Here is a 24427-nt window from a genome sequence, read left to right as displayed (position 1 = left end):
AGACAAAACCAGGGCGCTACAGGAATCGGATGATGAAGAAAGCGGTAGCGATGAATAATGTATATAAGATAAACGTTCTGGTTTAAAATTATTTTAAATAAATTGTGACAAAATAATAAATATAAGTAAATATAATTTCGTTTCATTTTCATGACGTCCTATATTATTAAATCTAACGCACAAATTCTTAAAAGAATTGGTGTGGAGAGTTACTACTATCGAAAAAAGGCGTCACAGTGACCTTTGAAGTGACATATTGAGTGTGATAATTTCCGTCGAACCGACCCTAATGTATTTCAACTTAATTTTTGACAGAATTATCATATTGTCATTTGTAAGGTTACTGTGACGCTGTTTTTTTTTCTACAAAGGTCCAGAAATGTATATACTAAGAAAAATACTCCACTACATGGTATAATTTCTACCTATTATTATTATGGTAAAATCAGACGTATAAAAACTACGTAGATAAAAAAAACGTAAACCAACTGAGAGATAAATATACTAGCTACTCATTTATCACACAATTTAATACAATAAAAAATTCTATAAATAATCTACATCTATTAGACTTAATTATAATTAAGATCACGAAATTAAAAAATATATATACCAAAAAATACATACCGAGTATTTTCTTAATTATTTTAATGTATACTATTTCTTATCAGTTAAAATAAGTATAAATATAAATAAACTTTAATACGAAGTCGTATTTTTAATTGAACTTCACCATATTTTTCAGTTATCAATTGTTTAAGGAACTGTACCATACAACAGAAAAAACGGTGTTACCGTAGCCTTTGAAATAGTTTTTAGTTTTTTAAATGTACTTTCCGACAAAAACGTTAAAATCCGGAATTTGTCATTCAAAAGCTACTGTGACACCATTTTTTTCGATCATAGGTGATTTGACAAATAAAAAAATACCACGAAATTCTTATTTTCAACTGTTCATTTTTCTTGAAACTCGAATTTAAACAAAGTACATCAAAGTTCTATAGTTTTTTTATGGTTACACTCTATATACATACTATTAAAACTCCATAGATGGCGGTTCTGTCTTCTGTTTATGTTGCGTCTTCATGTGAGTATACAGGGTACCGCTTTGCGAGTACGACTGGTGGCATATCTTGCAAGTGTACGGTTTTTCCCCGGTATGGCGTCTCATGTGAGTGGTTAAAACGTCTTTTCTGGCAAAACTTTCGCCGCACTGCGTACAACGGTACGGTTTTTCGCCGCTGTGCATCCTCATGTGTATTTTTAACTTATTACTGGCAGAGAATCTGCAAAAATACAATATACACGGCGGTACTTAAAGAGCTGCATATACACGGTACCCCTCATACGAATGCACAATAAAAATTGTATGCAACTTCGGTAAAAGGGTGTATGATTTCTGAAGAAAAGTTTGTATGAAACTGCGGGTGAAAGTGTGTATGAAACTTATGAAACTTCAGGTGAAGGTGTATGAAACTTCGTGTGAAAGTGTAAGAAACTTCGTGTGAAAGAGTGTATGAAACTTGGAAAGCTTCGGGTGAGTACGAAACTTCGTGTGAAAGTGTGTACGAAACTTATACAACATCAGGTGAAAGTGTAAGAAACTTCGGGTGAAAGTGTATGAAACTTCGTGTAAAAAAAAGCATGTGCCCAAAACTTCAGGTGGGAAAGTAAGAAACTTCGTGTGAAATAGTATGAAACTTCGTGTGAAAAAAAAGTATGTATATAAAACTTCGTGTGAAAGAATGTATGAAACTTCGTGTGAAAAAAAGCATGTGCCCAAAACTTCGGGTGGGAAAGTAAGAAACTTCGTGTGAAAGAGTATGAATCTTCGTGTGAAAAAAAAGTATGTATATAAAACTTCGTGTGAAAGAGTGTATGAAACCTTGAGTGAGAGTGTATATGAAACTTGGAAAACTTTGTGTGAAAGTGTATGAAACTTCGTGTGAAAATGTGTATGAAACTTACGAAACTTTGGGTGAGTGTATGAAATTAGTTAAACAATGTTAAACTCTAATTATTTTTATTCAACTTACCTTTTAGCACAAAGGCTGCACACATACGGTTTTTCCCCTGTATGCGACCTTTTGTGACTTATCAAATTACTGGCCTGGAAGAAAGCCTTTTCACACATATCACACTGATAAGGTTTAACTCCTGTGTGTCTTCGCATGTGTATCCTTAAAGCTGTAGGCGCTGAAAATTTGCTATCGCACACTGTGCATGAGAATGGTTTCTCACCTTAAAAGAAAATGTTAACAAAACGATGGGTAAATGTTTTTTTTAATAATACCTGTGTGAATGTTTAAATGAACTTTTAAGCCATGCTTTTCGCCAAAAGCCTTTCCACAAGTACTGCACAAAAAAGGCTTCTCTTTAGTATGGGTTCTTTGATGAGATATTAGGTTTGCTTTAAACTTGAACATTTTATTGCATATCTCACAAGGGAATCTCGGCAAAACTTCTTTTGCGCTCTTTGATTTCTGGAAAATCAAATAATTAGTGATCCAGATAGAGTTATTAAGAAGAATTTACCTTATATTTGTAAGGGCGTTGTCCTGTATGGGTCCAAATGTGTTTTTTAAGTGTATCCCTAACAGCAAAACACCTTTTACAGTGTGGACAGACATAAGGCTTTTCACCACTATGTGTACGAAAATGAATTTTTAATTTACCACTATGGTTAAATCTGGAAGAAAATAAAAATGCAAATAAACGGAATCTATATACGAAAATCAATGGGTTAGCGTGTGTATGAAACATCGGGTGAATGTTTGCATAAAACTTCGGATGAAAACTTTGTATGAAAGTATTAATGAAACTTCGGGTGAAAGTGAGTAATGAAACTTCGGATGAAAGTTTAATAAAACTTTGAGTGAAAACTTCGTGTGAAAGTGTATGAAACTTCGTGTGAAACTTTGTACAAAATTTCGGTAGTCTGTATGAAACTTTGTGTGAAGATTTGTAAGAAACTTCGGGTGAAAACTTCGTGTGTGTGTATGAAATGAGAGAAAGTTTGTATGAAAATTCGTGTGAATGTTTAAAGAAACTTCACGTGAAAGTTTGCATAAAACTTGGGGTGAAAGTTTGTAACTTTAGATGTTTCTATGAAACATTGTGTAAAACTTTGTATGAAAACTTGTATCACCGCTGGCTTTAGAAGCATAAAAAATTGTACAAAAGTTCTTTTAAATGATAAATAGAGCAACAAAGTAATTTCTGTACATTCATTCTGATAATGAGTGAAATGGGGATAAGAGTTTGTAAAAAAATTAATTACTACCTAGTCTAGAAGTACGAAATTTTGCATAAACGTTCTCGGAGTCACATCAGTAAAAAGGACAATTAATTTATTATATTATTCAAACAAAAAAAAAATACATTTGATGCTGTTTTACATAAACATAACTGCTAGAAAAATAAAATATTAGTTTTTTGACAATATTAAGCACTTGGGATGCAGGATAAATCTAGTATATTATAAATTGACAAAATAGGTACTTACCTTTTTTTACACACTTCACACTCATAAGGTTTCTCCCCCGTATGAGTTCGTTCATGTTGAATCAAATTAGCTGCTTGTCTAAATTCTTTCCCACACTCCTTGCAAGAATAGGGCTTTTCCCCAGTGTGCACCCTGACGTGTACATTCAAAGCTCCTTGTGTTTTGAAACTGGATTCGCAGAAGTTACATATGTATGGCTTTTCCTCTACAATTTATACAATGTATAAACACAAAAAAACACGTAAAAAACATACCTGAATGGGAAAGAGCATGACTTTTCAAACCATATTTATCTGCAAAACCCTTTCCACATTTAGTACAAAGGTATGGTCGGTCTTTCAAATGCATTTGCTGGTGGAGTTTAAGTTGTTTTTTATATTTAAACGTTTTACTGCATCGTTTACAACTATATTCCAGAACAAAATCATCATCATCAGAATCATCATCCTCACTTGAGTTATCAATATTATCGTTTCCAAACTCATTGTCATTGTTCTCACTTGAATTATCAACATTATCGTTTCCAAACCCATTATCCCCCTAAAAAACTATAAGTTTCAAATGTTATATATAAATATGTAGGTTAACTACTTGATATGACCCATCTGAATCATCATTATTATCATTCTTTATATCAACCAGTTCATCTAGATCCGTAATTGTTTTCTAGAAAAATAAATAAGTTTTAAGACAACCAAATTATTTAAACAGATGCCTTACAGTATCAGGTTCTATCTCATTAGAGTTCCTGCTTCTTAAACTCCGTCTTCTTGTTAAATTCTCCTCATTATTTTCAATTTTTTTTGTTTCATTTTTCAAACATTTGTGTTTATCCAAGTTTTTTGGAACTTGAAATGTTTACTACAAATATTGCAAACATATCTTAACTTCTTTTTGGTTTTCTTATGGTCATTAGTTCTGTCTTTAAGAGTATTTCTTATATCATTCTAGAAATTGAAAATAAATAATAGTTAATAAACCAAGTGAGTTTTATAAGAAATGCAAGTTTGTATCACCTATATTATGGTTTATAATATAACTTACACCTAAATCTGATGATTTTACATCTGTTTCGTAGTTTAAATCATACTGCTCTATTTTCTGAAGCCCTCCTTCTAGTTTTATATCAGACGAATCTGAAATATCTCGTAATACTTTGTTGGCATTCTCACAAATTTCTTTAAACTTAACTATGCTAACAATTTGAAGCTCGCAATTTGTACAAATATTTTCTGGTAAGCCATCATCCTTCATAATCTGTTCAATTCAGAAATAAGATAGATCATTTAGAAACGGCAAATACCAAAAAACTTACAGTCAACGAAGTAAAGTTCATGATAGCATCACGAAAAGTTGAACAACCGCAATATTTATCAGCTCCTAAATCGTCAAAAACTGATATAGAAGGTTCCTGCGAAAGACATGTCCTACATAATGATTTATGATCCATATCTTCTAATTTATAATCGGTCTTTATTATCAGATTAAAAGAACTATAGTTTTTGTTTTCTAAATATTCTTTGTTTACAATCCATGGATTCTCCATGTAACAAAACAACTTTCAATCTCGTTGGGTTAGTATGTTCTCTTCTTTAAAAAAATTCGGCCTTATGTATATTCATATATAAAATGTGTCATTTTTTATATGATGTAAAATAGTTAGGTTTTGAGGCCACAGTTGCTAGAGCTATCTGAGCGTTTAAATGTTGCTAAGTTTTTTAGTTTTACAGCAATAGCTGCCAGGGCTATCTTGTGTGTGCACTAAAGGCATGTGGCCATATTTCGGATGAAGAAGAAGAAAGTGACAACTCTGTTATAGTTGTCAAAACAGTATCATCGAAATCGAACTGTCAACTGTCAGCGACATTTTGTTTCTTGTTGCATGTTCTTTACGTTTTATTAGTGAAATAGTTAATTTAATTATAACAATATGGGTAGATCTCGTTCAAGAAGCAGAACTCCAAAGAAACACCATAAAAGTAAACATCACAAAAGGAGCAAGTCCAGGGATCGATCCGAACGAAGTGTTAGTATACATAAACGACACAAAAGCTCCGAACGTTCGGATAGAATCAAAGAAAAAATCATGAAAATCAGGTAAGTGTGTTTATTTTTAGAGCGTATCGTTTCATACTAGTATGTTTTATTGTAATTTAGGAAAAGAAGTGATTCACAATCATCATCCTCAAGTAGCAACGCGTCTATAGATAGAGTGGACAGACGTAAACATAAATATAAAAAGATGGACGAGGTCGAGCGACTGGCAGAAATGGAGAGACAGAGACGACAGAGGGAGGCTGAAGAGCGACTCGTTGAGGAAAAAGCGGCCAAAAGGATAGAGGAACTGGTCAAGAAACGTGTGGAAGAGGAACTGAGCAAACGAAGGGACGAAATCGAAAAAGAGGTAGCCAAGCGGGTGGAAGAGGCCAAGAGAATCATGGAGAAGCAAATGATGGAAGACCTGGAACGACGGCGCGAGAAACAGAGGGAAGAAGAAAGAAGAAGAGAGGTAAGAGCAAATTCCAGACATTTTATAAGTTTAGAATATTTTTTTGTTATGATCTGATGATTAAATTCTATTATTCTCTTTTGTATATTGTTAATATAGATAACTTTTTTGCGGACATCCGAGTTTTTTTTCCAAATCAGGAAAGTTTTTCGTAAGTTTCAGAAATTATAGATTGTAAACTGATTTTTTTCCTTTGTTTTTGTTCCCTTTTCTTGTATAGGTGTAAAATTATCCCGAAAATAAACGCGTTTTCAAAATTTTTCATGTATTTCCTAATTGTAGAAGATGTATTTTTAAATTTAAGAAAGTAAAATGCAGGAAATATTTACCCCAAGCAATATTTCAAAACGAATTCAAGAAAAAAAAAAATGTTTGTGAAATTGAAAAATTGGTTTTTAATTATAAATAGAAGCGCATCAAATGGAATTTCTATTTTCTACTTGATCATGGAATTCAAGTTCATATACAGAATGATTTAACTTTAACACCAGCATCAGTATATTTTAAATATTTTGTTTAGTAACAAGAGTTTTAAACATGTACTTGTTTTAAACCTTTAAAAAAATATATTTATTGAATTATAAGAAATGTCTATACCTCTGTGTCAGATTCATCTCTTCAAAAAAATCCTATGGGTGTTTTGCTACTGTAAGAACGTTGCCACGTAAAGGAAATAACACCTGGCCTTATTAACGCCCATGCACGCTATTCGGTTTAGCGATATCTCTCTATTACACCGTTTATTGTTATTTTACGCGAGTTTATTTTTGCGCACAGGAAATTTTACTCGTGCACATCGTCATAAAAAAACAATTTTCGTACCACGAATTAGGGACAAGGTTTTAATCTGTAAACTTATCTACTAGGATACCTAATCTGTGACTATACTACCTATTCAAGATCACTTTAGTTTTTTTTCATCAGATACATCAACGGTTTTTATAGGCGTATCTGTTGAAAAAGTGTTCTTGAATAGTTTTTTTTAGGCAAAATACCTATAGGACTTTTTTGGCTTTTAATATGTTGTCTGGAGTAGGCGACGCCTCTTTGCTTGCATTATAAGCACGCCACTGTATTATATAACCCGAAATCCATGATCGAGTAGGAAATGGGCGTGTCCTCTTGAGGCGATGTTGCCAGCTTGTGCAATATTATTGTTTTGGCTGGGGTAATTTTGTAACATTTTGCTGTCTGGCGTATGGACGTGATTTTCGAATGCAAAGCAGGTAGCATGTAGATCTGACACCGTCTCTACATAAAATTTCCTCTCAAGTTATGTTGTAAATTATATGCCGTTAGCTGGTTATAAAGCTAAAGTGCGGCCATCCAAGCGAACCGAGTACTCATCACGGCAACGACGTACGGTGGTGGACACCTCATCGTAGCAGGTATTATCAAACCTTTTTTTTATATATACAGGGCGATTCACGTTCATGGTTCGTTAGGCGTTTATGGAGAAGCGGTGATAGGATTTTTCTGAAAATTTGGATTTTTCCATAGAGTCACTTGCTTCATCTGTCTAAATTATTTTCAGCGTTACAATGTTGCCGCATCATTTGAAAAGTGGTAGCCAAAAAAATGGTGGTACATCCGGTACCTACCGGTTGCGTCCCAAAAGTGGCTCACCCCTATAAGTTTTTTATTTTTTCAGATAAAAAAAAACAAGATTTCGTATGTTAGTATACAACATAAATTGGGATTGATTGACGCATTCAATTGTTTTTGCTCACTTCCTGTTTCACCGGAAATGACTACAATTTTTGATTTTTAAACGGCACCCCCGGTATTTTTTTACTTTATTCGATAGAAAATGATATTCTGAATAGAATGACGTATCATATGTCAACTTTTGCATTCTCAATGGTCGCCTAATGTTTTTAGTGTCTTGTTCTGGCCGGTTAAAAAATGCCCAAATCGCATTTTTAATCATATCTCATTTTTTTCAAATGGAACGAGGGTGACTCATTGTCACATTTGAAAAAAACATTTTTTACGAATAATTTGATACCACACACTTGGTATTTCTAGTCAAATTTTCATAACGAACGGCAAGTTATAAATTCAAATAATAAATAATAATAAATAATAATAATAATATAAACCATATGCGAAAATGTCAAAAGTTGACTATGACATGTCATTCTATTCAGAGTGTTATTCTCTATCAAATAAAGTAAAAAATACTAAGGGTGCCATTTCAAAATCAAAAGTTGTAGTCATTTCCTGTGAAACAGGAAGTGACCGAAAACGATTGAATACGCCAATCAATCCTAATTTATGTCATATACTAACACACCAAATCTCGTTTAATTAACTAAAAAAATAAAAAAGTTATATTGGTGAGCCACTTTTGAGACCCACCCGGTATATATATGTTTATTATTACAATTTTGGAAACTATTTTCGTATTCCATAATTTTTTTATAATACGAACTTTTCTTATGAAAATAGTTTCCAAAAATGTAATAATATACCGGGTGTTCCATTTAAAATAACAAAAGGGCTACTATTTTTAAAATGATCCGGTAACATTGTAACGCTGAAAATATGTTAGATAGATCAAGTAGCTGCCTTTATGTAAAAATCCAAATTCTCAAAAATATTCTATAACCGGTTCCCCCATAAACGTCTAACCTACCATCGCCGTGAATCACCCTATATACTCATATATTTATATATTTTATTTTTACCCCGCAGAGGTTTACATACCTCTAGACTATTTTTTTCATTCACTGTTATTAGTTGGTCTGAACCTGGCTGTTGTTTGTCGATTTTATATCGTACTATAGTAAATATTTGGAGTTTATTGTTGCAGACAATTTTTATATACAGGGTGTAAATTGATTAGTCTGGGAGCTAGCCTACATCAGTTATTAATTAAAAAATATAAGCAACTACCCATTTACAACCTGCAAAGTCTAGGGAGCATTACCAAAAATTGTCTTTTAATATAAATATTAATATTAGCGAATTAGTAAAGTAAATATTTAGTAAAAATTTTAGGAAACAAAAATAAATTAATTATAAATATAAAAAAAAAGTTATTATTTACATCAACACAACTCACCTACTTAACAGAACTTAAGGGATATAAAGCGCCATTACTACCGCTTTACCGGTCAAAATATTATAATAAAGATGCGATGAGTTTTTTATGGCTATTAAGCTATCTTGTACACTTCGCACTAAAAGGAGTTCTAAAAAGAACAATGTTCGACTGCAAGGCCTGCTAGTAAATTTTTTTAAGCTCAAAGTATCACAACACAATTCATTTAAACCAAAAACTCGTAAAGTGTCAAAACGAACTGAAAATGTCAGGAAATAAAAGTGGCAACTTGACATTTTTTTACAGCAGAGCTACCGCCTGAATCCCCAGCGGGAAATTTAAGTTCCAGTTAGTAAGTATGTTGTTGAATTTTTAAGTCTCAGTAAATTTAGACATATTTTATCGGCCAACTGATAATTTGCTTAAAAAACTCCAAATATATACTACCAGGTATTGCATTTGTAAAATTAACACTAACAAAACATAAAAGATTTTATTTAATTTATAGAAGTAGAGTATTTTAATTTTGCAAAATGGAATACGGCCCCTTTTTGTTCTATCGTTCCATTTTCAATAGAGCTGCTAACATCAATTTAACGTGAAAAAAATTGAAAATGGAATTGTAGGTGCGGCGTACCATAGCCGGGTAGGACTAGAATCGTCCGGTACTAACGTGTTAACTTCATTTCCTGTTTTATAGGAGGAAGAGCGGATAAAGCACGAGGAGGTGCAGCGAATTTTAGAAGAGAACCAGCGCAAAATAGAGGAGGCTCAGAAAAAATTGGTGAGTACCATGTAATTGTAAATGTATAAAAAATAGTGATAAGCTCATCACTAAGAAAAACCCATAAAAGTTGTTGTGCACGTCATCAAAATACCGTATGATCAAAAAAAAAACGGCGTCCAGTTGGCTGGGAAATGACGATCGATGACATTTCCCATATAAATTTACATATAAAATGACAGCGATCTTTATTTCATAGCCATCGTTGACGCCGTTTTTTCTCGATCATACGGTATTTGACGAATACACGTCGCAATGTTGCCACTGCCACTTTTTTTTACTTTGACTTTTGACAGGTGTCAAATACATATTTAATTTTGTCACTGATTGTCCACTTCAATATGGGACACGATATATTCTATAAAATTAATAACTTTGAATTTTGACCGTTATTTTTTACCAACATGGCAAATATAAAATCCCTCTATCAAAAAAGTTACTGATATTCTTTAAATTGAGTGCCTGAACGAATCAGATAGGAAACTCTTTTTACTTTCGTGAAATAGAAAAGGAAAATAATAAAACAAGTGACAGTTCTTCCTCTTCTTGCAAAAATCAACACGAAATGTCATAATTGTCAAAAGCAAAATGTCATCAGCTTTTGACATTTCTAAATATCAGACCAATGCCGTCTCTAATAGAACAGCCTCGGAGCGAGATTTATGACGTCACGCTAGTTAGATACTACGGATTAATAAATATGTTGTAGAATACATGGAAAACATAATTATTCCTCGTATTTTTGGTTTGTATTTTAAAAATGATATAGTTTACATGAAATATACATAAGATACAGTTAATAAATACAATATAATATATACCTATTTATAGTAATAAATACTTTGGCAAATAAACTATGAACCATACAAATGCAGCAAATGTTTTACAACATACAAATAATGAATAGGTACATAAGATAATGGGTAAAATGTAAAATATATTTTAAATTTTGGGGTTTGAAAATCGATCTAATTTAACAAAAAAACATTCAATATCTACTAATAGTGATGTATTGTTATTAATGTTCAAAAAATTATATTTGCAAATAATACAATATCATAGAAAAAAAGGCGTCAGCGATGGCTATGAAATAATGATCGCTGTCATTTTATATGTAAAATTATTCTAAAATTTTTAATTTCCTGGGGATTTAGGTTTGGGAAAAACGCTGATTAAGTTTTCATTTGGTTTTTCATTCTTTTTATTTGGTTTAAAAAAAACGTTTTGGCACATTATATCCTTTATCAGTGTTGTGTCATATGAAAAAAATAGTGTCGTAATACAAAACTAAAGTGTCAAAACGAATGACAGTGTCAGGAAATAAATAAATAAATGCGGCAACTTGACATTTTTTACAACAGAGCTACTACCTGAATCCCCAGCGCGAAATTTAGACTCCAGTTAGTCAACCCGGCGCCGAATATGGTTGACAACAATGAATTTAAAAATCGCGCCCTTGATTACGTAACTAAAAGTTGAATTGGTATCAAATATATACAAATATCCTTTTATATCTCTACATTATTACTTTGTCAATGATTATTACAAAAACAAATTCTGATAAAATGAAGTAAAACAAGAAATAAAAATCAAATTGAAAATGACAAATGTCATATTTGCAAAGACAAATCTCATGACAACCGGCAACGTTTGCCATGACTACCAACATAAAGCCTTTTTTATGGGCCTACGTGATGCGTGCTGTCATTTTTAACCAGGATATAAAGGAGATAGATATTTGATTTTGATTTGATATTGATTTTGACGTCTTTCATGACGTGACACCAGCTTTTATTTCGATTGATTTCCCTCTAGTCTCTAAAGGAGTACTGTAAAAATAGTATTTGACTCTTTTTCTTTTTAGTTTTTTAATTCTTTGGTCTAAAGCATTTAAACCTTTTATATAAGCCAGCTTTTGACCAAATTTTCTTTATGTAGGATGAAGAAAGACTGGCGATGGTGGAAGAACAGCGAAAAATAGACGAAGAGCGTAGAAGACTGGAGAAAGAACAGGAAAAACGGACTAAAGAAGAACAGAAGAAGATCTTGGGAAAGAACAATTCGAGACCCAAGTTGTCGTTTTCGTTAAAACCGGTGTTGTAGTGATAGTGTGTTTTTTACAGTGCTGGTGATAAAAACATTTAAAGGTTCTTTTTAATCTAAAATAGACTTCCATACGAACTTAAGAAATTTAAATCAAATTTTATTTAGGGATATTTATACAGATAAGATGTATATATTGATTAATAAAACATTTTTGTATATACTTTTTATTTTTTTCTTTAGGTTGAGACTTTAGTTTCCGAGATTTCAGTGATGGGGCCAAATTTTGGGACACCCTGTATAATCAAAAGTGATCCCGCTTGAGCATCGAAAGCGAATGAAATCTCAGTGGGTGTCTTTTAAGACATACAAAAAAAAAATGCATATATTTTATCGTTGATTCTTTAGTGATGCTTTCGATGATGCTTAACGTTTTTGACGATGATGATTTGATAAGTTTTCAACACAAAAATAAACTTCTTTTATTTAGGAATATTTATATTGACAAACTAGTTATATAATATTGATTTTAATAAAACATTTTTATTTTTTTATGTGTTTTTTCTTAAATCTGGTATAATCACAGAATATTCAGAGCTCTCTTCTGCTAGCGTGATTTGGTAAAGGGATTGTATCTCAGAGTTGGTTTGGGTGCTTATGTTGATGTCAGCCATTGATCTGACCTCTATGGACTGTTCTTTACAAGTTGTCCGCCTAAAAAATAGAATGCTGTAACAAAAATTGTTTTTTTCCATAGCAACTGTTAAAATTGCCTTGATATCTATCAAAAATAGTAGATAAAATAGTACTTTAACCGAAAGGGTCCTTTATAAAAAATAACTATTAGTCATTTTAAAATTTTAATTTTGACATTGATCGATGCCCACCAATAAAATTATAGCGCCAAATCAAATGACGATGACAACTACTAATAATAATATGCAGTAATTTACGAAATGCTGTAATGATCTCACCAATCCCTTCCATCTGGTTGTCAAATATGACGTGACGTTAAACGATGGCTGAAAATTCTATACCTGCACTGCTTTGTTTGGAAATGTTGGTAAGTTCCGACCACTGATGCGACGTCACACAAATAAGTCAATTGACGTATCTTAACTTACCTTTTGTGCTTTTCATATTTGATTATTTTAAGCAGGTTCTTCAAAGCGTTCTTCATATTTTCACCGGTGTGCAGTAGAGCTTTACTGGGATCGAGTTGCTTAAAGCTATTCCGTTCGGAGTGACTACTAGTTTTTGCGGCTACGTCACAGAAGTCTTCCGTTAGCGGAGACCCGGTGACCTCGAACTGAGCCTTCGCGTTCACTTTTTGGTATTCCAGTTTGTCCTTGTACACAAGTTCGAAGTTGCCTGTATCGGCCCTGTTGTTTCTTGCATTGTCAACGACCACTGAAAATAAAATATTATACAGGGTAAAATTAAAGATATACTGGGATCAAAATCGCGTAGTCTATGTACCTTTGATGACGTCTTCTAGTACGTCCGGGCACATTCTAGACATCAACGGTGTGGAGGCGTGCAGGGCTGGGTTAGAGTTGATTTCTAGCAGCCAGGGTTGGAATGATTCTGTCAGCATAAAGTCTGCCCCGTAGAGTTCAAAACAATTTTTTCTTTTGTCAATTTTGTCTCTGTGAGCTATCATGGCCGCAGTGATGCATTCTTTCATTCCGGGGTATATTACATTTTCGTAGATGTCGGGGTAGCCGATATTTGACAGATAATTCTAATAAAAGAAAAAAAAACTTTGGTTCAGAGGTTCAATTCAACGAAAAACACAGGTTTGGCAAAACTGTTATTTGTAAATAACAGTTGAAACTGTTATTTCTAAATAACAGCTGAAACTGTTATTTATAAATAACAGTTTGGAATTAAATAACAGGTTTTTGTTATTTATAATTGTTATCACTTCGGCATAAAAGAAACTTTAACGAGAAACTGTTATTTTTGGATGTAACAACTGTGGAGAACTGTTATTTTTAAACAACAGCTGTCTAAGTTGTCTAAAAATGTGCTACAATACGGATATAGTATAATCTTTTATCTTTAACTTCCTTCTTCAGTTGTGTAAAAATACCTAGCCAGTTTGACATAAAACGTTAAATGCCGAACGCTTTTTTTCCTACTTTTTCGTACTAGTTAAATAGACTTTTAAACAACATTTTTTAGGCTTTTGAAATGCTTTGTACATCTTAAATAAGACCTCCTCAAAAGAAGATAAAATAAATTTGATAAAATTATGTCCTATGTAAAACGTATACTGAGTGATTTTTGAAATATGGCCTTTTTCCATTATTACTAATTTAATTTTTTTGTACATTTCTTTGTGAATAATTATAAAAAAAATCTAAAATTGCAATAATATATTAGGTACCTTGAATTCCTTTGAATCCCACATGCAGTAAGCTGGTATCAATGGATCCCTACCAGTTTTTTTATGGTACTTTGTTTGGACGGAATTGTTGGTCAAGTGTATGGACTCGTGTAAATTATTTAGATTGTAAGTTTGGGAACTGAACCTTAAGTAACATAGTCTACAAAAGCAATATAGATATAATTTTAATAAATATTAATAGGTAATGGTAAGAAATGCGCCAAAACACCTGTCAATGACTTTTTGGATTGAAAAGAAAATATATTTTGAATTTACATGTTTTTTTTGTGGATGTATTCTAGAAAAATAAATTGCAATAACTTACTTGTACATCCAGATAGTCAGAGGAGATGAATTGCTGACAAGGAACCATTGTCTTATGTCAAATTTTGTGTCATGAATCAGGAACGGTCGTTCTAGAAGTAAAATATTTAAAAATATTTAAACAGCGACTTTTAATCATTTTTTTTAGGCAAAAAGTTGAAGACATTAGGTAGTACCTATATATTTTTGGATGATGTATCTTCTGTTAGGATTCTTCCTCACGACTTCTAGAATATATTCTAGGGTTCTACAAATATGGATACCTTCACCTCTGCTACTATTGGTAGGTTTTAATATCCATATGTTCATGTAACCATCCATGTCAAAGCAAGGCATGTGATCGCGGATTTCGTTCAGCACATAGGTGGTCTTCCTTACCATAGTTTTTACTACTATAGTGTCAAAAATAAAATAATATTAAGCCAAATAAATGAAATTCTGGATTAGACAAATTACTTAAAGAATCTATAATCCAGAGAAATAAATATACAGATATGTTTCATACCTTCTGCTGCATTGAGCTCGTCATCGGGTAGTTTAAAATGATTTCCCACATGGACTGCTTTATAAAACTGCTTGAGAAACTCGTGCCATTCGTTTTCCAAAGCCTCTCTTATATCCTCGTCGATATCTTGGTGTTTTTCTCTCTTGACATATTTGTAACATTCGGTGAGAGCAAAATCGAAGTAACTCATCTGTAAAACAAGAGTTTTTTTTTAAATGATTACCTACCAGGAAAATCCCTAAAATTAAGGATTTTTCCACTATTGGCAACACCGCAATTCTTACCGGAATTTTTCCAGTACTGCTGGCTATCTTGCATTCACCAGTGACGTTATTTTTGACAATCCACTTCAGCAAGGACATGGCTGCTGTCAGGCCGAAGTCTTTGACGAAGTACTTGGTATCTCCGCCCTTACATAATAAGTAACATCTGAAAAATAGACGATTTTCTTTTTAGAAGTAAGCTTTAGAACATGTATATTATTTCGTATATTTTTCATTTTATTGGTTTTATGGAAAGCACTGTTCATTAAAATGTTGTATCTTATGTTATAGGGATTGTTTCTCTATACAATTTCCTGTCTCACAATGTGCCGTTTGTGTCCGGGAAGGGTTCATAGTTTCATAGTTGTCGATTTTCGAAAGAAATCAGTACATGTATATTATTTCGTATATTTTTCATTTTATTGATTTTATGGAAAGCATTGTTCATTAAAATGTTGAATTCTATGTTATAGGGCCTGTTTCCCTCTAAATTTCTCGCTTTCTTAAAATCCCATAGTAGCATAGTTAGAAACAAATAAGTTACAGCGATTTGTTAAAAATTAACATTTTTGAAAAACACCCTGTAATTCTGGAACGGTAACAGATATCGCTGTGCGGTTTTTACCGCCTTAGTTTTGATAAAAATTGAGCTTCTTCAGACACTGATATTTTTTGTCTATCTCTTATAGAAAAGGGCGTTTCCCTTTAAAAGCGTCCAATGTGGCCCACCCTGTACAGAATCCATATTTTTCGGTGTTCGGAATCTTTCGGTAACTATTCGGTCATATTCGTAGGCACCAGTATGTTCGCATGACGCCGAAAAAGATCAAAGGATCTAACAGCGAGTGGCGCTTCTAGTTTACTTATACCAAAGTCGGTACTTTTTTTATACCTTGGGTGGTTGATTTTAGCAACGCCAGGAATCTGTAACCAATGTGCATCTCTTGCCGCTTGACACAACCCTTGCTTGCTAGTGTAACTGGCTGCTTCTCTTCGAAATTGGTTAATAAGTGTCAACTAAAAATAAATTCTCTATTAAAAACACTACATACTTGATAGTAAACACTTAAGTTTTAATATTAATTCAGTGTTTAATCCTCGGTATCAGAGGAAAAATTTGGAACATAAAGTTATATCTAATCAGTTCTGGGAAATCTGAGAGACACTCTATTTTTGTTCATTATTTACCAAGAGTACCAAAATAACGGAGTTATTTTACTTTGAAAATTTCTAAAAAAAATGACTTTTTGCTAAAATTTTGAGAACCACTGGATCTTTTCTGGGTTTTCTTTCTTGTAAATTTAATTTACTACCTATGTTGCCATATTATCAAGAATTTATGTTTTTTGACTAAAAACTAAAAAAATTACCAATTTTTTTTTTCAAAAAATTAACTAACCGAATTTTCCAAATTTTTTTTTTTTTTGCGAAAAAAACCTCATAGGCTTGTTTCTGGGGTTGGACTATACTACGAGTTAAAATACTTGCACTTATTTCTGGGATACTCTGTATAAATGGAAGAATGAATCAAAGGTTTATATTCGAGTGTTAACTGATTATGTTATATTTAATTTGTTTTATAACAATATTGTAATTATCTTTTCACAGCCATAAAAAAAGTAAAGCAAAGCTACATTTACCTTTTTGTTATCAGGACAATCTTTGAAAACATCATACGTATTATCCCAGTAAAGATCTACCTGCAAAAATATTGGAATATATAGCAAAATAAAACACTAATACACCAAACATTAAAATACCGTATAACCGAATAAAAACGGCGTCAGCGATGGCTATGAAATAAAGATATCGGGAATGTCAATGATGTTCAATTCCCAAACAACTGGACGCCGTTTATAGTGATCAGACAAACAAAAAGTTAAAAAAGAAGAATTATACCTGATTATTACTTAGCAACTTCGATTTGATCAGTTTTTTTACAGTCTCAGATATTTCTTTGTTTTTGAGTAGACCAACTAGCTCTGTAAGGTTCATATGATAAAATTCTTTAATTTTGTTGTTATTAATTTCCCTGAAAATAATAAATGTATTAAAAATGAATGTGTAAGTATATGGTAAAAGAAATATTAGAAAAACTAAGAAATATTTTTTTTTACTTGGACGTTCATTCTTGAAATATATGTATAGGGTGGTCAGTATGAAAGCTTCAGAAAAATAAGTAAACCGAGAGAAGTTCTAAAGTTCTTAGCAGAAATGTACCGAGAAAAGTTTATTTTAATAACGCGCCTCTATATTTTTTAGCGATTTTTATGTGTGTATCTCATTTATATCCTATCGAATATAATATAGTAATGAAATATCGTATTTTTTACTTTAAACTGGGATGAAACCTCTCAATCCAGCCTCTTTTCAATAGAGCTCTTCTTACAGCTGGAAAAAAGCCCTTTATAGTGAAGGTTTTCCGGTCTCTAATAGCCCTGGCTACTTCATCCTTAATTATGCCTAAAATCGTTAAAAACCAATCAGAATTTTCTTAGACTTATCTTGTATATGTCGTAGTCTCATAGTGTATTCCGCCTTTTCATGACGATCCTAGTCACTTAATGAAAAAACTAACCTAATAACATAACTAAACTGCTAACCTAACCGACATGTAATTTTTTTTTTAACTTCGGTATTATGTCTAATTTGTTTTTTACCTAGAGGATTATATATTTCCCTAGATGGAGGTATAGATGCGGATCTTTTTTTTAAACTAGGCTGCGGTGAACTGTGTGGCCTAAAAATGAAAAAAATATATACATTTCAGTTTTTAGCCATTCACAATCATTCAAATAACGAGTTAGAAAGATATTGAAATATACCGGGTTTTGCCTCGTCGGACGGGACATAGGAAATCCCATGTAAATTTTAATGGGGTCAATTATTGGCTTCCCTAATTATTTTAGAGAATAATTCTATTTAGGTTTATTGAAGAGCACTAAAACCCACATTCAAAAGAATAACTTTAGATATTTGTGATTAGCTCGTTTACGAGTTATCGCCGATTTCTTTTTAAATATTTCTCCTTTCTTATGGCCCTGTATTTACTTATAAGCACCAATCAAGGTAAAAGATAACTGTCAAATGAAGTTGTCATTTCAGAAATTTACCTATTTAGTGCTTTATTATTATTGAAAACTCATTCCTACATCGGAAATCTTAAAGATGTATTTATAAATACAAATTAATATGAATTAAAGTAAAATAAAGTAATCAATTACAAGGTTAATTATAATATTAATACAATATTCAATAACTTATTAATTTAGGTACTATTAAATTGTTAGAACTTTAGGATTTAAGAAGATGTTCACGACAATAACCCAGGCAATCATAAAATTCTCTTGTTACATTCGCTAGTTGGTAAACTTAAATTCTATTGCATTCGGCAGAAATAGCATTTTTTAACTCGTCTAGATTTGGGTATTTTTTATCCTTGTATATCCTGTTTTTTAAATGGCCCCAGAGAAAGAAATCATTTGGCGAAATATCAGAAGACCTTGCCTTAGCCAATTTACTGTATGATTTAGGCCAATAACGTTTCCGTTAAAACTATTGTCTAAATATTCCCGAACAGCCAGGGTACTATGTGCCGGGCAGCCATCCATTTGGTACCAAACTTCCTGATTTTCCCTAGCGCCATCATGTAAAACAGGTAAAATATGATTTTCGAGTAGTTCCAAATAATATTCTGCATTTAAATTTCGCGTAAGAAATAACGGCCCGATAATATTGTGTCCGAATATCCCTGCCCAAACATTTACTTTCTGTGGATATTGCGTCCTTGTTTCGACAAACCTGTGTTGGTTTTCTTTGTTCCAACATCGATAATTTTAAACATTGGGTTCATTATTTAAGGTAGACGTTCATTCGTCAGTGAAACATATGTTTTTTAAAAATTCCCTATCCGTGTTTGCTCTTTCCATCATATCAAAACAAAACGCCTGTCGCCGTATTTCGTCCCCATCTCGTAGCTCTTGGCTCTTGCTTTTCATATTTGAAGGAATAGTATTTATGTCGTTTGACAGTTATCTTTTACCTTGACTGGTGCTCATAAGTAAATACAGGGCGATAAGAAAGGAGAAATATTTAAAAAGAAATCGGCGATAACTCGTAAACGGGCTAATCAAAAATATCTAAAGTTATTCTTTTGAATGTGGGTTTTAGTGCTCTTCAATAAACCTAAATAGAATTATTGTCTAAAATAATTAGGGAAGCCAATAATTGACCCCATTAAAATTTACATGGGATTTCCTATGTCCCCCTCGACGATGCAACACCCGGTATAGAAGATACGTGAATTGAAATATAAACAAAGATATAGAGAACAAATGACAACAACTGTCAAATTGATTGGTCTCAATCTAAAAAGGTGTCAATCATTGCAAAACATTCGGTCAGTCAGTCATACGTACTACCAAGATTGACAAAAAAAACTTTCAATTCACTGTTTAGATATTAATGTTCTTAGCCTGTCTTTATACCTCATAATTAAAGAAAAGGTGTTGTCAAGTCAATAAAGTGTTAAACAATTAGACTTTACTTATAAATAATAATAAAATGAATAACCTGTTGTCATTTGAATTATTTTTAGGCTGTGTATTCCTCGATGTAGAAGACTTTTCTTGGGGGAACGTCATATTTGTCACATTCGTCGCTACAACTTTGTTATTACCACTAAACTTGCTGTCCAAAGACTTTGAACGATTCCTTTGACTATTTCCAGGTTCAATTCGAGGCTGAGCTTTATTATTTTTGTTAGCAACAGGCTGTTTGTTTTGATTGGTTTGTTTATTGTTTTTGTTATTATTATTATTGGTCTGTTTTTTAGCGTTTTGTTGCTCAACATCCATTTTGCTCTTTGCCATTTCTTGTTGTTTGTAAGTATTTTCAATTTCCTCTAAAACGTTTGTATTGGAATTTATCGTTTTGTTAGATTTGATTAACTTGATTCCCTTTTTCAGGTCTAGTAGCACATAGGCCATATCACGTGCAATCTGTAAATAGATACACCCCTGTATACTTTTAAGAAAGCAATACTTTTTTTGGTAAAGTTGGTAAAAAGCGTCGAATTTGACCCACCCTGTACAAGATGTTGATAAACTTTTTTTTATTATAGCATGCATATTTAAATATCTCAAAAACCAAAGCATTTAAACATATTAAACCCTTATAGTAAATTATTTTATGCACAAGAATCCAAAAATGAAATAAAATACCGGGTGTGTGTTCCATAAGAAAAAATATAACTTTGGTATGGATCTTAGTTTTGACACAACTTGTACATTTGAAAATAATTTTAAATTATGCACATTGCCTCTCTACATATACCCATAAACATTTTTGTTTCTACATCTTTCCGTTTTCATGGTACAAAGAATACAAGGTATGATCGATAGCGGCTCCAATTTCGTTCATTTCGCGCATACCACCTGTGACGTCACTAGGAAAATAATGAATAAATAAAAAATAAAGAAAGTTGACAGGAGATCTGCATTTTTGAGGTTATGGTTAAGAATTGTTTATTTTTAAGACTTTTAGTTCGTTTAATTTAATAATTACTAAAACCAGCAGTTCCAAAAATATATTTAAAAATAATAATTATCTATTAACATGGATTTGGACGATAGGTAAGAATACTAAATTTATTTCTATATTCGGTATAAAATTGTTTATTAGGTTTTTAGTTTGCGATGTTTATGGTAAATAATTTTCATTTTCATTGCCTCTGAATTCACATGATGACAGAGTTGAGGATATCTATGGAAAAGTAACCACAAGAGGAATTGTTACATCATTTAGAAAATGTTGGGAAGTTTATTGTTTCCCATCGAAAAGTAGAAAAATGCCAATGCAGATGAACATATTGTAATTGTGGGATAGAAGTAATTCTAAGGGTGAAGTTTATTATAATTAGTGGAAGTAATACCAAGGGTGAGAAGTTTATTATAATTAGTGACCTGTGCTTCTTTTTTATATGTAGATGTTTCTGGTTTTGAGAATAAATCGGTTGAACGATTGCACCCAAAATTTAAAGGAAGTATTTGCATACCCAGAATATGCCCATCAAGGATTATATAGCTCAAATTTCCTTTAATGGTAGGCAATTATTCAATGCAAATTAACTTTAAAGTGACTGAAATAAATAGTTTACAATATGGTATATCACTAAAAAAAATATATTACTTTTTAGGTACAGTTAGGGCCTGATACATTTCAAAAAGTAGAATATTATTTTATATTAAATGAGGTATTGTACTAACAATCAATTTATATTAATAACGGACATTAAAAAATACCAGAATAAAATGGTTCTTTTTTATACTACAAAATAAACTATAGAATACAACAGTATTCAAAAAAATAAATAAAAAGTTATGTCCCGCCGAGATCTGAACCCTGGTCTACCGTTTCCCCAGCTCCGACTCCCCTTACGCACTGCTCCACAGTAACTTGCTTTAGCGATAATTCAATGACGGTATATAAACAAAAAACAGGTTTATAACAATATCTTGACGATTTGAACTGGCGCGCGGAGCGTATGCTGACCAATAGCGCCTGTTATCACCATAGCGACGTAGCGACCAACCTGCGCAATTATTTTATGTATAATCGAATTATTTTATGTATATATGTCGTATAATCAACCGAGGCGAATGAGGTGCGCCCACCCTGTATACCGAATATTTTTCTCATTTTTATGTTAATTTTTACTAACATTTTCGAGAGCTGCATTGCTTATTGGTTCCCTGGACGATTGTTTTAAAGCAAAACTGTTTTTTTGTACCACTTCTCTGCAATTTTCGATCACTTTGAAGATCTTGCTTTCCTCTTGAACCCTGTCATTTAGTGTCTGCAAATGTGATTTCATTTAAATCAAGTTATTTGTTATAATATATTGAGTATTACCGGTTCTGTGGACATGGTTAATAAGTACAAATCACTGAAAATTTGGAAGAACGCATGCTTGAAGATTCTTGCTTGAATCCGCACTGCTGTTTTGACGTTTTACATTTTTTTTAGATTTTTCTGTCATTAGAGAAGTTTTGTCAACTTAGAAGTCACCTGTGTTGTATACAGGTATCGAAATTTTATTGTCTTTATTTTCTAAATAATACGAATAATAAGAATTTACGATCTTTGGGATAGTTATATTATTTTCGATTTCATAAAAACTCTCAGCTCCACAGATTTTGATAAATGAGATAAAGGTTTTTGACTGAAACAGTCTTTAAGCTTGGCTTTTTTAGGCCTAGGATGTTCTTCCTGGTAGCATTAAAAATTTAAATAAAACGTCATATATTAATTTATGTATATTTTATTTACAAGAGAGAAAAAAATATAATTCTTTAGATAGATATATTACTATTATTCTTGAATGGCAGTGTTTTTTGTAGTGCAAAAATACATAATATGAGATCTATAAAGGATTTTAATTTTTGTATATTTTATTTACAAAACCATAAAATATTTTATTAATATATTTTTAGTTATTACATTAGCTTTAATGGCAGTGTATATCTATAGCACCACACACAAATAAGCGTTTCTACAAAATATTTTCTTGGAATATGGAATAAGTTATTAAGTATTGGTAGAATTAGTAGATAAATGCGATTTGTATCACCTGCATGGATTAGCTAACATAAAGCTACACTAAAACGTCATCTTTTAACATTTTTATTTAACATTAATTTATATGTAGTGTACTAAGATTTTATAAAGATTATTAAATTTATTTAAAGTTTGATTCTTTGACATTACTTAATAACTTATTTTATGCTTTAATTTTAACCTGTTATTTTTTATTGATAATTTGTTTTTAATGTTATAACCGATCTGTTTTCGTTTATTACAAGCAAATTTTTACGCATTATATTATTTATATTTCACATTACAGCCTATTCGTTACACAGCCAGTCGACTTATTTGACGATTATTTACATGAAACTTTACTTGTACTTTTAATAAAATATTTTGTTTTATATACAATGGTGGCCAAAAGTATGGAAACTTTTTACTTTTTAAAATATCACAGAGAATATTGCTATGCTTAAACTCTCAGGAATATAAATGAACAGCTTATCAGCAAATAAAAGTATTCCAAAAATTACACAGCGAAAAAAATCTGTTTAGCAGTTTTTGTAGGAGAACAATAGATTCCTTGTAGCCAAAAGTATGGAAACCATAAATAAATACATTAAAATTATTTAGTTTAAGCTGATAAACAGTACGATTTGCTTCAGATAAATATAAACATCATGCCCAAGTCTAAATATTTCTCTACGGATTTAAAAAATAAAATAGTTGAATTATACAAGAGCGGTTATAAACAAATTCAAATAAGTAAAAATTTAAACATTTTAAAAGGCACCGTTTCGAAAATAATTCGTAAATTTAATAAAACAGGGAACGTTTCAACAGCTTTTAAGTCAGGAAGACCAAGAAAGTTGTGCAACAGGACAATGAAAGTAATGAAGAGAATATCAATGGGAGATCCAAGAAAAACATCCACAGACATTTCTCGAGAAATGGGTGAAAGGGGAATATCGGTGTCTGCACGCACGGCGAGAAGAAGGTTGGATGACATGGGACTTTTTGGAAGAGTTGCGGTGAAGAAACCACTAATATCAAAGAGAAGAATAAATAGGATGGCCCGCTTTAAATTTGCTCAAGATCATCTCACCTGGTCTTACCAGAAATGGAATACTGTACTGTTTAGCGACGAAAGCAAGTTTCAACTGTTTGGTAGTGACGGGAGACGTTATGTCCGAAGACTAAAAGGTACACGGTACAGCCATAAGTACAAGATGCCCACAGTAAAACATGGGGGTGGGAGTATAATGGTATGGGGGTGTTTTTCTGCTCAGGTGTTGGTCCTCTTGTTAAAATTGATGGGATAATGGACCGTTTTTTGTACAAAGACATATTGGAGAATAGTATGCTGCCTCATGCTTATGAAGAAATGCCACTCAGATGGTTGTTCCAGCAAGACAATGATCCCAAGCACAAATCTCGGTTTGTTCAAAATTGGTTAAATGAACATAATGTTC

At 32.1% G+C, this 24427-nt stretch overlaps 3 protein-coding genes across 6 annotated transcripts; 1 reads left to right on the top strand and 2 right to left on the bottom strand.

Moving 5' to 3' along the window:
• Positions 1-636: 636 nt before the first annotated feature.
• LOC115886433 (zinc finger protein OZF-like) lies at positions 637-5074 on the bottom strand. 2 transcript variants are annotated; one of them, XM_030905580.1, is made up of 10 exons: positions 4821-5074; positions 4550-4762; positions 4226-4452; positions 4097-4171; positions 3760-4053; positions 3506-3710; positions 2536-2689; positions 2294-2483; positions 2037-2241; positions 637-1286 (listed from the first exon to the last, which is right to left on the bottom strand). In XM_030905580.1, exons 5-10 carry the CDS (start codon positions 3851-3853, stop codon positions 1037-1039), a joined length of 1098 nt encoding a protein of 365 aa, XP_030761440.1. In that variant the 5' UTR covers positions 3854-4053; positions 4097-4171; positions 4226-4452; positions 4550-4762; positions 4821-5074; the 3' UTR covers positions 637-1036. The 2 variants fall into 2 exon arrangements, with proteins under 2 accessions (XP_030761440.1, XP_030761439.1); XM_030905579.1 differs by having other exon boundaries at positions 3760-4045.
• A 266-nt stretch (positions 5075-5340) lies between these two features.
• LOC115886436 (UPF0430 protein CG31712) lies at positions 5341-12110 on the top strand. 3 transcript variants are annotated; one of them, XR_004050896.1, is made up of 5 exons: positions 5341-5602; positions 5663-6014; positions 7314-7402; positions 9761-9844; positions 11783-12110. XR_004050896.1 is itself a non-coding variant. In XM_030905583.1 (4 exons), exons 1-4 carry the CDS (start codon positions 5436-5438, stop codon positions 11945-11947), a joined length of 768 nt encoding a protein of 255 aa, XP_030761443.1. In that variant the 5' UTR covers positions 5341-5435; the 3' UTR covers positions 11948-12110. The 3 variants fall into 3 exon arrangements, 2 of the variants coding, with proteins under 2 accessions (XP_030761443.1, XP_030761444.1); XM_030905583.1 differs by lacking the exon at positions 7314-7402; XM_030905584.1 differs by lacking the exons at positions 9761-9844; positions 11783-12110 and having other exon boundaries at positions 7314-7690.
• Positions 12111-12364: 254 nt separating this feature from the next.
• Positions 12365-22417, bottom strand: LOC115886421 (tubulin glycylase 3A-like). The gene is made up of 16 exons (XM_030905554.1): positions 22284-22417; positions 22093-22227; positions 19944-20371; positions 18032-18111; positions 17705-17834; positions 17271-17403; positions 17012-17071; positions 16264-16388; positions 15393-15537; positions 15109-15298; positions 14780-14995; positions 14605-14695; positions 14280-14439; positions 13367-13631; positions 13012-13297; positions 12365-12601 (listed from the first exon to the last, which is right to left on the bottom strand). The coding sequence occupies exons 1-16, from the start codon at positions 22296-22298 to the stop codon at positions 12439-12441; spliced, it is 2622 nt and encodes an 873-aa protein (XP_030761414.1). The 5' UTR covers positions 22299-22417; the 3' UTR covers positions 12365-12438.
• Between the last annotated feature and the right edge of the window lie 2010 nt (positions 22418-24427).

This window comes from Sitophilus oryzae, unplaced genomic scaffold (genome assembly GCF_002938485.1).
Source record: "Sitophilus oryzae breed Bouriz unplaced genomic scaffold, Soryzae_2.0 scaffold_488_pilon_pilon, whole genome shotgun sequence".
In the NCBI taxonomy this organism is placed as follows: domain Eukaryota; kingdom Metazoa; phylum Arthropoda; class Insecta; order Coleoptera; family Curculionidae; genus Sitophilus; species Sitophilus oryzae.
This window is presented reverse-complemented; position numbering and strand designations above follow the sequence as displayed.

What these genes read in the sequence shown, in the direction of transcription:
- LOC115886433 (XM_030905580.1), bottom strand. Translation starts at nt 3,853, where the DNA reads ATGCATTTGAAAGACCGACCATACCTTTGTACTAAATGTGGAAAGGGT. An exon ending in TGTGAAGTGTGTAAAAAAAG is followed by an intron (nt 2,690 to 3,505) that starts GTAAGTACCTAT and finishes ATTTTCTTCCAG; the next exon opens with ATTTAACCATAGTGGTAAAT. An exon ending in TCATTTAAACATTCACACAG is followed by an intron (nt 2,242 to 2,293) that starts GTATTATTAAAA and finishes TTTTCTTTTAAG; the next exon opens with GTGAGAAACCATTCTCATGC.
- LOC115886436 (XM_030905583.1), top strand. Translation starts at nt 5,436, where the DNA reads ATGGGTAGATCTCGTTCAAGAAGCAGAACTCCAAAGAAACACCATAAA. An exon ending in GAAAAAATCATGAAAATCAG is followed by an intron (nt 5,603 to 5,662) that starts GTAAGTGTGTTT and finishes ATTGTAATTTAG; the next exon opens with GAAAAGAAGTGATTCACAAT. An exon ending in AGGAGGCTCAGAAAAAATTG is followed by an intron (nt 9,845 to 11,782) that starts GTGAGTACCATG and finishes TTCTTTATGTAG; the next exon opens with GATGAAGAAAGACTGGCGAT.
- LOC115886421 (XM_030905554.1), bottom strand. An exon ending in GCAATGCAGCTCTCGAAAAT is followed by an intron (nt 20,372 to 22,092) that starts GTTAGTAAAAAT and finishes ATCTATTTACAG; the next exon opens with ATTGCACGTGATATGGCCTA. An exon ending in GGAAATATATAATCCTCTAG is followed by an intron (nt 17,835 to 18,031) that starts GTAAAAAACAAA and finishes TAACGATTTTAG; the next exon opens with GCATAATTAAGGATGAAGTA.